This window comes from Motacilla alba, chromosome 11 (assembly GCF_015832195.1).
Source record: "Motacilla alba alba isolate MOTALB_02 chromosome 11, Motacilla_alba_V1.0_pri, whole genome shotgun sequence".
In the NCBI taxonomy this organism is placed as follows: domain Eukaryota; kingdom Metazoa; phylum Chordata; class Aves; order Passeriformes; family Motacillidae; genus Motacilla; species Motacilla alba.
Window position 1 is genome coordinate 11714425 of NC_052026.1, and position 13202 is coordinate 11727626.

The 13202-nt window shown below is 42.9% G+C and overlaps 1 protein-coding gene across 9 annotated transcripts in view; it reads right to left on the reverse strand.

The window, feature by feature from the left end:
• Nucleotides 1-10341: 10341 nt before the first annotated feature.
• Nucleotides 10342-13202, reverse strand: part of SLC12A4 (solute carrier family 12 member 4) — a 46093-nt gene continuing 43232 nt past the window's right edge. For all 9 annotated transcript variants that reach the window (XM_038147965.1, XM_038147966.1, XM_038147969.1 and 6 more), the window contains 2 exons: nucleotides 11806-11939; nucleotides 10342-11497 (listed from right to left, as the gene is read on the reverse strand). In XM_038147965.1, the coding sequence (XP_038003893.1) occupies nucleotides 11406-11497; nucleotides 11806-11939 (226 nt within the window). In that variant the 3' untranslated portion in view covers nucleotides 10342-11405. The remainder of the gene's footprint in view (nucleotides 11498-11805; nucleotides 11940-13202) is intronic.

Genomic DNA, 13202 nt, shown 5'->3' on the forward strand with positions numbered 1-13202 from the left:
GAATTTTCCATAGCAGCCCAATTCAGTAGCTCAAGTATACCAGCAATTTGAAAAAAGTTGAAATTTTTTGGAAGTAAAATATATTCCTGGTAAGAGTAACTAATTGCCCAATTAATTGTGTTTAGTAATGTTACTTCTAAGTAAACTTTATTTCTACATATCCAAATATGAATTTGAAACAAGCATTTAAAACAAAACTTCAAAAAGTTCATAAAAGTTTGATATTTAAAGAACAATCAACTCCTTTGCAGGATCATGATGAGTATTAGAAAATCTATTGCTGCCAACAAAAACTATTGATACCACTTGAGAGAGAGCAGAGAATGCAAGAGATTAATTTATTTCAATAGACAAACTGCTGCCCAGATGAAATGGTAACAGTAAAATCAGCACAGCAAATAATGTCATAGACCAGTGCCTGTAATGGGAATACACAAAGAGAGCTAACACTACTTGAAAAAACACTACAGCAGAAGATACCCACACTTCTCCTAAATCAACATATCCCAGCAGTCTGAACTGAAGCAAAAGCTGCCACAGACATCACACAGTCAGAGGATTTGTTTCTTCCCACTAAGCTCTGTCATCTATTTTTCTATTTTTTTGCTGTAGGAGGATTTCTGTTTTCTTGTAACCATCTAATTCACATGTTCCTAACCACACTGCAATTCAGAGGAGGGCTTTCCTCTAAACCAAACTTCTGCACCTTCCTGCATGGAGTTCCACAGACAGGAAAGACTTTAACTCTACTTCCACAGGGAGTTAAAGTATTTGCTTGTTTGGATTGAGAACACAAGTGACACCCTTTGGAGATTTTGCTGTGCCTTCTTGCTATAGCTGTAGTCATAACAAGGATAACTTTATTCAGTGCCTTAGAACAAACAAAAAAGCTGCCCTGTGAACATTTCCATCAGTGCCCAGCAGGGAATCCAGGCCACATGCCAGCATTTGTTATTTCTGCAGAGGCAGCTCGCAGGTCATTGTCTCACACATCCTCCACAGATGCAGCTCTCCAACAATTTCAGTTCTTTGACTCTGACAACTTTAGGGGTCTAGCTTCAAGACTGCTTCCAGAAAACTAGCCTCAATTGAAAACTACAGCAGTAGGGACATGAAGGAGTGGGAAACTGCAACCCACGAGGGGAGTGGAACCATGGCAGCATTTCACAATCCACTCCTCCGAATTATCAAACTTACCACAACACAACAGGAATTTAGGAAAAAAATAACCCAAGCCACTAAAAGAAGCTTCTGTAATACTTCTGATTAATCTGGATGTTGTAGCACATACCACAGTTGAGATGGCCACAACACACAGAAAATCACCATACTGTTTCAGAAGGCTTTAAGCATTCCCCCCAAAAAAAATAACACCTTACCACATCAGAAGGCTTCAGGCAGCTATCCACGCAGAGCAACACCACACCTTCAGAAGGCTGCAAGCATCTGCCCTTCCTGTTGTTCAGCCCAAGCTTTTATACCCTCACGTTAATGCACTGCACCTGTGAGCCCTCTGCTGCCTTTGGTGGTTGCTCAGTGCACCTGGGCACTCCAGGGCTGATTGCTGCCAATGCTGCTCACCTGCTGCTCACAGCTGGAGCCCATTGGGGATGAGGCTGGGCCAGCCCCACACCCAATTACCACAGACTGCCTACATCTGGTCACTCCAGAAATCACTTTACAGTACCAAAAATAGCACACTGTGATGTAGACTAACTATTTAACATAAGTTTTTCACAGCACACAGCTTGTGTTTGAAGCCACATAATATTTCAGATGAGCTTATCTGGAATTCCTGTGCCATAAAAAATGATAGATAAAGGTTTTGAGCTCAATTATTCAACTGTGGTGAAACTTCCAAACACTAATATTAGCTAAATAAAGGCCTAGTGACACAAGCCTGTGCATTGTCAGCACGCAGAACACACGGGGGCACCCATGTTCAACGGGACACAAAATGCTGTCCTCAAAGGAGCTGCTTTGGTAGCAGGTCTTGAGTCCCTCCATCTCCTTTCCTGAGAAAAACATAATAGCTTTGTTGTATTTTATAATTTTATGCCCACTTCAAAGGCTTTATAGTTAAGCAAAGCCACTACAAGAAGTTTTTCTATAAACCATAATACTGTCACAATGTCATACTTAAAAGTTTTAGATCCAGATTTTAAAGAGACTTAAATAGTCAAGAAAATAAGAGCTGAGACTGTCAACAGCAATCCCTTTAATTCACCTGTTCACCTGCTTTCAACAGCTGTAGCCCATTCCCAGTTACCACAAACTGTGTACCTACACGTGTGAACAGCTAGAACTAAAACAAAGTCTGCATTTGCTGGGGAGGCTTTTGTGTTTAGTCTCAAAACATATTTTGTGATAAAATATGACAAGTGTTCTTAAAGAATGAACGTTGCAAGAAAAATTGAGGTTGAATTTATTCCTACATAGCTATCTTTTAATTTGGTTGTTCTTTGGAAAAGCTTTTTTAGAAAGTCTGCAGCCAGCAGAGCCACAGTTACACACAAGCTGTCAGAGTGATTAAAGCTCTGTGCTCAGAGGGCACCATAGAGCACCTACACACGGACAATCCTTTTTACAGTGTCACATGGATATTCACACCAACTTGTTCAAGCAAGCTACGCCCAAACTCAAACATTGCTTCCTGACATGCTGACAACTTGTTGTTCTCTTCTGAAACTATGGAACAGTTTTGCTTCCACACATCACAAAAGGAAATACTTTGTCTGTCCAATAAGCAGCAGAAACAAGGCATGGCCACTGGGCATGGCCTGTAGACAGGCAGCACATTCAAGAGTGCATAGCTTACCACTTTTATTAACCTTGAGATTAGCTTTCTAATTGCTGGGAAATTCCATAGAGGAAGTGTAGTTTTGTTGGGTTCTTCTAGAATTTATGTTCAATTCATGAGATCTACTTCATAGGAGTGCTTAGAATAGCAATTAAAGTCCCTTTAGCTCACCACGAATAGAGAATATGACATTGTAAGAGGAAGTAATACCAAATTATAACTGATACATTCTGCAGTTTCCCCTTTTCTTGCAGGCACATTGAGAAGCTTGAGTCTTCTGCTTCTGAAGTAGATCTTTCCCTGTGCTTTTCATCTGCTCTGCTTCAGCTGAGGGAATTGAGCTCCATTTTCTTTTAATCACATGCACAAAGGACAAACAAGAATGTTTACACAGTTTACTCACTGTTGGAAAAGCAATTGGAGCTTGTTTGTTGTTGTAGTGTTTTTTAAGACAAACTAGAATTTGAGTATTTAACCAGAAGTTGCTGCCTTTTACTTCCTAAGTGTTGCACATGGTCCAACACGGGAACAGATTATGCAATAACTGTTTGGAAGTCAGTCAAGCAAAGGACTGCTGGTTACCACATTATCAAATGATAGGGCCTGTTGTAGGAATTGAAAGCAGCAATTTCCTGTTCTATATTTGTTTCCTTCTAGACTTGCTGTGTGAGTTCAATCATCTTTAACTCAGCAGATACTTCTTGTGATCCTGGTTGCTGAAGAAGTCACAAAAGAGTCAGCTAGACAACTGGGATAGCACATCTCTAAGCAGCAGCTGTCAGCTGAAAGCACTGTTAGCAGCACCCACAGTTTGAAAGACAGGTGTCTGCCAAGGAAGGCAGGAACTTCCCTTGCAAAAGGAAGTATGACCCCCCCCTTCCCTCTGAATTATTGTCACTTCAAAATTACAGGGCTTTCAGGCAAAGGTATGGGAAAAAGAATAACAATTTTTGCTTATATATATATATATATATATATATATATGTATATGTATAACAAGGCAGACAAACAACAAACAGAATCAGAAACCCAGTTACAGCCTTCTCTCAGCCCCTGGCGCCTTCCCCTTTGGTGTAATAATATAAAATACAAGGTGGACTCATAGACTGTTACTGTCTGCTTTGTTTTCCATTGTAAAACAAGCAGTACCAAGTATCAAGTAACAAGCAAGATGGTGTACTTGTGCTGCCAAGTGAACTTTCTAATTGTGGTGAGGAGTTCAAACAAGAAAAACTCCAGTGCCTTCCTTTGATTTAAAAGTGGTACCTGTGCACTGTCAGGGTTTCTTTTTGTTTGTTTATTTTGTTTGTGGTACAAATAACCTATGAAGAGTACCCCAATTTTCATCCAAGTTCCATTTTAGTCCAATAACTCAGACTCACAGTATTGCATTTGGGGTAATTTTTGATTTTAAGCTGATCATCAAGTGTTCATTTCAAAATCCAACATTTAACTGAAAAGTTGACCCAGACTAGGATGATGACACCCGAGCTTTGTATCCTGAGTTCTGTGAACTACCTCCAAGAAATGTATAGATGTCACAGAGCAGGTACCTGAATGCAGTAGTTTGCAGCTGGAGTCTCTTTGTGTTTGACATGGCTTTGACGATGCCAGTATACAAAATGACTTGGTCATCTGGGGTTGAAGTGTGTCTAATTCTTTAGTTACAAAGGTGAGATCAATTTCCTGGCTAATTTTAGTACCTTAAAGCAAAAGAAATGTCAGCATCAACAGAAGGTCAACCTTGCTAAAATATGTGAACTTTTTCCTTTGTGCATCTTATCTGTGGGACTATCGACTTCTACATTTTTTATTTTCTAAGTTGCCTTCTCTGCTTCTTAGAAGATTTGCCACCGTATGCCCAATTTAAAGACACTATTGAGTTTCCCTAAAAATACTGACAGACAAGTTGCAGTACCCAGGATTTGATTGTGGGCATATGGTTAGTAATGACATTCTAATTAGATTTTGATACTTAAGCCTGGTGTGAGGAGGGTCAGTCTCTTAATCGTGTTAGACTTTGAAGAGATTATGAGTGACTTTTTCCTCCTTACAGACTCTGCACTAAAAGTTGCCTCTCTTTAACTGGATTGCAACACTAAATGTAACTTGATAAAATATTGGCACATTGCTGTATTAGCTAAAAAATCATACAGGCAAATTTAGTCATTTCATAACCCCACAACACTGAATTGCAATATGAAAAGACACCCCACACATAGTCCTGCTGAAATAAACTTGGCATAATCACAGATGTCCAGTTGAACAACTACTGTGAATTCTAACAGGATTTGTTCTCTCTGCAGCCTTCACTGACAGAGGTGAATTAACACAGAAATAAGACTGTCTCTAGCTTCAGTCTCCCAGCAAGTTTTCTGTAACTTGTTCCTTCTCTGTAGGTGAGAAATAATAGTAAAGAGCATCTCTGTCACTTCCACTGCCTTTTTTGTTTTGACTTGGTGCAAAACTGGGGCAAAACAGAGGCCAGTCTTCTAATTAGAGGAAAGCTAAAGGGGAGATGTAAATGGGGAGACATAAATGCAATGCTTTAGAGTGCACATGGTCTAGAACTTATGACTTGGTATTCTTATATCACATACCTATCCTTCTTCCACTTCCTCTCCAAAAATACTCATGCTTGCAGACACATTTCAACTAACTAGATCTGAAAGTCTGAAGGTTTTGTGCATGAGACCCATGGCAGAAGATGCAAACATCAGAATTGGACTTCGCCCCTTGAGGCTGTCCTGAGTTCCAAGACAACATTATCCACTCTCAGTGTGCTTTCTTAGGCTGCATGGCCTGACTGTAGAGACACTGAAGTAAAATACTTCTGTTTTCTCCAATGATGTGGGGCTTATGCCAGTTTTCATTAATTACTGACACTACAGGTGGCAGAAAGAACAAACTAGATGAAAGGTAGGTTCTGTCTCCAGACACAAGAAGTAAATCAGGCCTGTTTGAAATAGCTGATTTTAAAATCTGAGAATTAAAAAAAACCCAGTATTGTAGAAATGATGCACTACTCTGATAATAACATACCTGCTAAGATTTGCTCACAGCAGAGTCTTACACAGCTTTAACTTTAGTATGTTAAAAACTGGGCATGAGAGATAAACAGAATCACCTAAGAGGCAGGCTAGAGTAAAGCCAGTCTCTCTCTTTCTCTCTGCTTTTTATTTTCAGTTTGTTCATTTAGTTCACTGACCACATTTTAGCTCGCTGACCACTTCAAGAGGCTCTTTTGAGGTGAGAAACATCTCCATAAATGCAAGCAATTTGTTGAAAATGGTAACGAGTAGAGCCCAACTAAACGCACTGTCATGAAAAACAGAGCTGAAGCCACTCTGACAAGAGTTGTGCTAGTTTAAAGTCCATAAACAATAAGCAGGGCCACACTTCACCCCAGCACAGCTGGCCTCTGAGGAGGCTGATTGTACTTGTCCTTGAAAGAGAAAAGAGCAGATAAGCCACAAAGAGTTATATTGTGGGGACAGCTTGTGTGGATCCTGGTGAAGGACATGAAAGCAGCCACATAAAAATATATTCAATCCTGATTGCAGCCAGCTTATTTTGATGGGAATTATTTACATATTCCACTTAGATCTATAATGTTCCTGTAGTGAATTTCTTTTTTTTTTTTAGCCTCAGCAATTGATTTCTTATTTGGGGAGAGGGAGCTGTTCGTTTCGGAGAAAGCAAATCAAAAATTTAATCATAACTGTAAATTTAAGAGCAGGATCAAATTAATTGCTAAATTTAGCAAATTGTTTCAGACATGTAACAGAAAAATCTTATGTCTTTGGATATGTAGAGGAGGCAAGTTTGACAAATACTGCCTTTATGGACTTACTACCTTGTTACCTGTAAAAAGTCTCGAATTTAGAATTTTAAGCTGTGATTCTTATAATCCTTGATGATTGCAGATTGAGAGTGGGTCTTCTGTAGAAGTAAATGCACGACCCAAGCAAAACTGAACTCTCAAAAACCAACTACAAGAAACTGAGTAGCAATAACAGAGTTGTCCATAAGCTTCTTGACTCTGGGTTATTTCTTTTTTTATTTCCACAAACTATTTTATATTCACATGCTTTGCTGGCTACTGGTTTTTCCTCTTGTTTACACACAGTGCAGAGGACTGAATTGTCAGAGAGGAACTGCTCATCTTTAGCACAGACCACATCAAATACATCATAAGCATGTGTGATATAAATCACAGTCTGTACAATACAGACACTCATATGAAGGCACATGGAAATCAGCATTTGTTGAAGGAGGCTCACCTCAACTGTTAAATACTATTTCAGTTTGCTGAAGAGAAGAGCTTTTCAAAGGTACTGCTTTTTGGAACTCAGATGTCTGGGTTGTGTTGGACTTTCAGTCAGATTCACTGCCCTGACCTCCTGCAGACATACCAAGGACAGGCCAATTCCATCTTACAAAATACAAAGCTGGCGTTTCCCTTGAATCCTCCCTCGGAGTGTTCCATCCCCTGCACTATGACAGCTGTGGTTCAAATCCTTCCAATATTTTGCTGTGTTTGTTCTTTATGTCTGGAGGTGTATGGACAATATTGGCTTCTCCTAGCAGTAGTATTTTATTGGCAAGAAAAGAAGTTACATTAAAAGGACATGCCTCAGCTTGGAGCTGGCAAGCAAAATATGTGCTGTATTGTCTCTTTGGTTCTTAAAAAGTATCAGTTTATGAGGACTGACTTTGCCAAACATTTAAGTTCTATCTCACATCCAGCGCTGCAGTTTAAATAGGCAAAACTTGACCCTGCAGCCAAGAAGCATGGCCTCCTCCATGGCTAAGTGGCTGGACAGCTGCTTGTGCCAGCACGACACGGGCAGGGGCTTAGAGGAAGAGATGTGCCCTTAATGATGCTGCTCCCAGCAGCAAGAGCCTTACCTGCACTAGTTCAAGAGTGGAGAGAGAATTTTGGACAGATGTTGCCAACCACAGACTCCATTTTAGTCAGCAGTCCACGAGCAGGGTGTATTCTGTTCAGAGAGCTTGGAGTACAGACTGTGACTCCAATGGGGAATTTTCTTCCAAAACCCACCACGTGCTCTGGGTCTGCCTATGCTGCCTGACACGGGAAATCCAGAGCAAGGGGGAACCACTCCCCGGGGAAAAGCAGCACTTTGGATTGGCAGCACCTGCCTATAGATGCCCCATCTGACCCGAGCCGGTGGCTCTGCAGGGGGATAATTACTCCAGAACGGAATGAGAACCTCCGACCTCCCAGCACAGCGTGAGGCACTTTGTCCCTTCCCAGGGGAGCCGCTGAAGAAGCAAACATTATTACGGATGACGCAGATGAGAAAATGGGAAACGGGGACGGGGGAGGAGGAGAGTGGAAGCGGAACTCTTCTAACCGCGCACGTTTCTTGGCTAGCAGCGCACGCAGAGCGCGGGCAGCGCTCCCGGAGCGGGGCTGTCCGCACACGCGGAACGCGGGCAGCGCTCCCGGAGCGGGGCTGTCCGCACACGCGGAACGCGGGCAGCGCTCCCGGAGCCGGGCCGTCCGCACACGCGGAACGCGGGCAGCGCTCCCGGAGCGGGGCTATCCGCACACGCGGAACGCGGGCAGCGCTCCCGGAGCCGGGCTGTCCGCACACGCGGAACGCGGGCAGCGCTCCGGGAGCGGGGCTGTCCGCACACGCGGGGATCCCGGCCGGAGCCGCTCCGGGAGCGCCACGGGCGGCAGCCAGCGCCCCCTGGCGGGCACGGCAGAGGCACGCCGCGGGGCCGCGCGGGGTGAGCGCTTCCCGGAGAGGAACGCGCAGGAAAGGGAGCGCTCACACTGCAAAGGGATCGCTCACACTGCAAAGGGATCGCTCACACTGCAAAGGGATCGCTCACACTGCAGAAGGGTCGCTCACACTGCAGAAGGGTCGCTCACACTGCAAAGGGAGCGCTCACTGCAGAGCGATCTCTCACACTGCAGAGCGATCTCTCACACTGCAAAGGGATCACTCACACTGCAAAGGGATCTCCGTGCTTCCACAGGAATGTTTGTAATGACTCACTAACTATTAAAGCTGCAGCCTTCATGTTTTAAGTGCAATTCCCTATAGAGAGAATTGTTTAAATTCTGAGTTTAAATAAGCTCTGCCACACTGTATTTTATTCATTTCCTTAACAAAAACGGTCCTAGCAGAGGAACAAAAATGGAAGATGACAATTCAGGTATCCTCACACAAGATGATTCAGGCAGAAATTACCTTTTTCCAGTGATCTTCTCTTGCACAACCTTTTCCATGCTATTTTGTTTTCAGTGCTGTGAACAAAGTCTCAGAGGAACTTATCATGAACCTTCTTTTGGGTGTAATGAAGGCTTACAGAAGTGGAACTTATAAAATCCTTAGGGTCCCCACAATGCTGAATTAATGAGAAGGTTTTTAGTCCCCAAGGTCTGTAATCACCTCTGAAAACCCAGTCTACTGTATTTGTAAAGAGATTCACTTGGTTGCTTTGATGTTAAAACACAATGAGCCACAAACAGATAACTTGGGTCAGGTAACAGATGACACTGAAATCCTTTTGTGAGGTGCATCCAATTGCATAAAATTTCATAAGGAAAAGGTGTTTCTATTTCTCAGAGTGCTTGAATGAGATCACACTTGGTGAAAGTCTGAGGAACAAAAGATTTTCTATTATTACTCCTATAAAAGAATGTTTGCAAATAGGTATTAACTATCAAAATTGCTGTACACTTGCACTCAGTGCTCTGAAGATGGAAGAATAATCTGTACAAATAGCACAGTATTTGCAAATAAGAAGGCTTTATTCTTTCCATTGGTTTGAAAGCGTGACATTAATTTTGGCTTTCAAAAATCAAAAAAGCTAGGACTTGCTAAAATAAAAAAATACCCAATAGAGAGCACACCCCAGAGGTATTCCCTGACTGTTGTCTCAAAGGGATCCTAGCACAGATGAATACCATCCTGATCCCATCAGGTATGTCCTTTACAGAGAGAACAAACAGGCTTTAACTATAAAACTCCTATGAACAGCATTTTTATTAAGTTATTCAAGATAAAAGCCTGGATAATTTTTCAGATTTGCATCTCTCAGACAAATGGTCACGCTGGGATCAGTGAAACACCCAGGAGTTACACCACAGCAGAATTAGCACAGCACCTAGCTAGAACCCATAGGACAAAAATGGGTCAACCTACCTTTCTTCCAGGTCCTGGGATGTTAGCTCACAGCTGCCCCTGGTTTGGATCACCACTCTCCCAGACACAGAAATCTTGAGGGGCCACCAGCTTGTGTGTGTTCCACAGTCTACAGGGGCAGAGTTCTGTGTGGCCGGGGTTCTGGCAGTGCCAGAAGCTTCACTCCTCACACACATCCCCAGCTGCTCTGAAGTCTAAGCTGGCAGCTCCCCCATGCAGGACTTGTGCCATCTGGGTGGCCCCAGCCCCGGCCCCTGGCCCTCACCTGGTGGGTCCAGCAGTGCCAATGTTGGACCAGGGCAGGGCAGAGGCTCCTGCTGCACAACCCACCCCACACACAGAGCAGAGAGCAGGTTCAAAGTGTATGCAACGTTTTATTGAAAAAATACGAATGTTCTGTACATAAAGTACAACTTAATGGGCTTGATAAAATCTCCAGAGACTTATTGGTTAATATAGATCTTCTTTTCTTCTTTTCCCCTCTAAGGGCATAAAGCATACAATGAAGCAGCAGGTCCCTGTACTTGTGCAAGTGCAATCCCATCACTGTGCGTGCAGCTCAGCACTGGCTCTACACGGGACTCCAACATGCCCAAAGTACTTTTGATGGATGCTCTGCAAGAAATTTAAAGCATGGAAGAACTGCACAGGACTGGTCCTTCAATCCACTGGTGATTCAGAATTTATTGTGAGATCTCTGTTCTCCTAAACAGTCTGCATCTGCATATCCAATATTTCTGACAAATAAATACAAAAATAAATAGGGATCTGGCCTCACAGAACCTGAAGTCTCAGAAGCAACAAAACTTTTAGCAAGCTACATACATAATTTCAACTATGTCAACATAATTTATTTAAATCTCTATCAATAAATGTATTAAAAGTATAAATTCTTACCCAATACTGAGAGTTTAGTTCTGGAAATAAACCCAGAAAAGGAAAGCTTTTTCAGTCCTCTCTTACTTCAGTGTGCTCTTAGAAAATGCTTTATAGCTGAACTTCAGCAGAAACTAGCTGCTATATAATGCACTTCTATCCCCCAAACCTAATATAAAAAGCTTTTTAAATCTTTTTACAGTAACTGGCTTTCATGTCCTAACTTTACATACAGTTACTAAAAATACTGCACATAGCAGTGCTGACTAAAAATAGGTTTAGTGTTAAAACTACATGCACAAATGCTGGGGTACCAAAGCAGAAACTGAATAATGTGGCAGCTTCACAATTTATGTTGCTAATTGGATGGTGTAACAAATACGGCAATCCCAAAAGATATGTATGTTGCAAATGGAAAAACAATGAACAGGACTGGATGAGGAGAAAGTTAGGCAAAACACCTTGTTTTCTTCTCTGTTTAAAACTGGAATGTCCGTAATGGCCAAGAAGGAAAATGTAGCCCAGGGTAAGAAGCTCCTAAATCAGGAGTAAATGGTGATGACTTCTCGGCCACCACCTCTCACAAGCAGTACCCTCTCCAGACCCTCAGTCAAGACTTCGAGAAACTCCATGTCTGTTTCAGTAAAGTCAAGGACAAAAAGCATCAAAACCAAAATACACAGGGGTTAGACCAGGGCCAGCTCACAGCCCTCAGCTCTGGTCTTGCTTAGTACAAGTACCCCTCTAAGAACCAAAATACTGTGAGTTTGTGGCACCTTTTCCTTTTAGCAATTACTACCTTACAGCCACAAGCCAGCACCCTCCACTCGGGAAAAACTTTGTTACATATTACAGCTCAACAGCACTGGCGGCCAAATGAATTCAAGAGAACAGATTGAAGAAAAACCTTCTGTGTGGCCCAGGCCTTGCCTGAAAGGATACAGTTTTCATCTCCATCAGTATTCTTTGGAGGACCAGGCATGTTGAGGAGCACAAGTCTGGCATCATGGGATCTATTTACAATGACTTCATTGAGCTTCACTGCTGTGTGCATCCTTCGGACATTCGACTGGTTCCTGTAGGAGAAGCACATTCAGACTCACTGTTAGAAATACACCTCTGAGCACTGAGTCGTTAAAAAGGTCCTTAAAAAGCATACTCAAATCTCCTAAATACCCTGTTAAATGTCAACTCCACACAGTGATTTCCTTCAAAGTTTATGATGAAGATACCTAAGACATTTCCCAGACTTACTCAGGTACAGCTAGTCCTCTGGTTTCAAGATCTCTGGAGTCAAGTCTGATTTAGAAAGTTACACTGCTCTTCAAAAAGCATACTTGATAAAGATGATTTAGTGTTGCATAAGAAATTGGAACACAGTTGCACGAGGGGATGTGCTCTTCAACCAGGCACAGTCGTGACTGCAGGGCCTTCCATGCGGGCAGCCCCGCCAGGAGCCCTCACCTCTGGCAGCACAGGCACCTCTCCAGACCCAGCAGCACCAAACCCTCTCAGCGGCCTGGGAACCAGCACCAAACTCTCACAGTGGCCTGGGAAGCAGCACCAAACCCTCTCAGCGGCCTGGGAACCAGCACCAAACTCTCTCAGCAGCCTGGGAAGCAGCACCAAACTCTCTCAGCGGCCTGGGAAGCAGCACCAAACTCTCTCAGCGGCCTGGGAAGCAGCACCAAACTCTCTCAGCGGCCTGGGAAGCAGCACCAAACTCTCTCAGCGGCCTGGGAACCAGCACCAAACTCTCTCAGCGGCCTGGGAACCAGCAGGAGCCTGGCACCACGGTGCTCAGCCACACTTGCCAGGAGCACACTTCCCTCCTGGTGCTGAACAGCAGTTGGCATCTCCAGAGAAAGGCTGGGCCACTACAGGCTGCAGTCACATAATGGGGAAACAGGAGGGCAGCCCAGAAGAGGCTGGAGGTAAGGGGCTTTTCTGGAGGATTATAAGGATGTTAAGCTCTCCTTCAAGACACTAATCAACCTCTCTGCCTGGCTGTTTACAAGAAAAACTTTTACCCAGGTGTCTTTAAAATCTCAATCATACTGTCAAACTTGAGTAGCCATTTAGTTCAAAAGTTAGGGGAGAAAAGGGAAATAGGTGCAGCATAATCTCATACACCTCTGCTCCATAAGAATCCAGGCTAAGAGAGGTAAAAGCATTAATTATTTGGAATATATTAACACAAAATAACATCAACTCATGCAGGAACAAAACTCAAAAGTAACCTTTGGGGATTTCAAGCCAGGGAATGCTTCCTTCTTACAAGAAATCAACCATTAGTTTGGTAACATAAAAGGAATACAGAAATAAATAAACTTATCAAA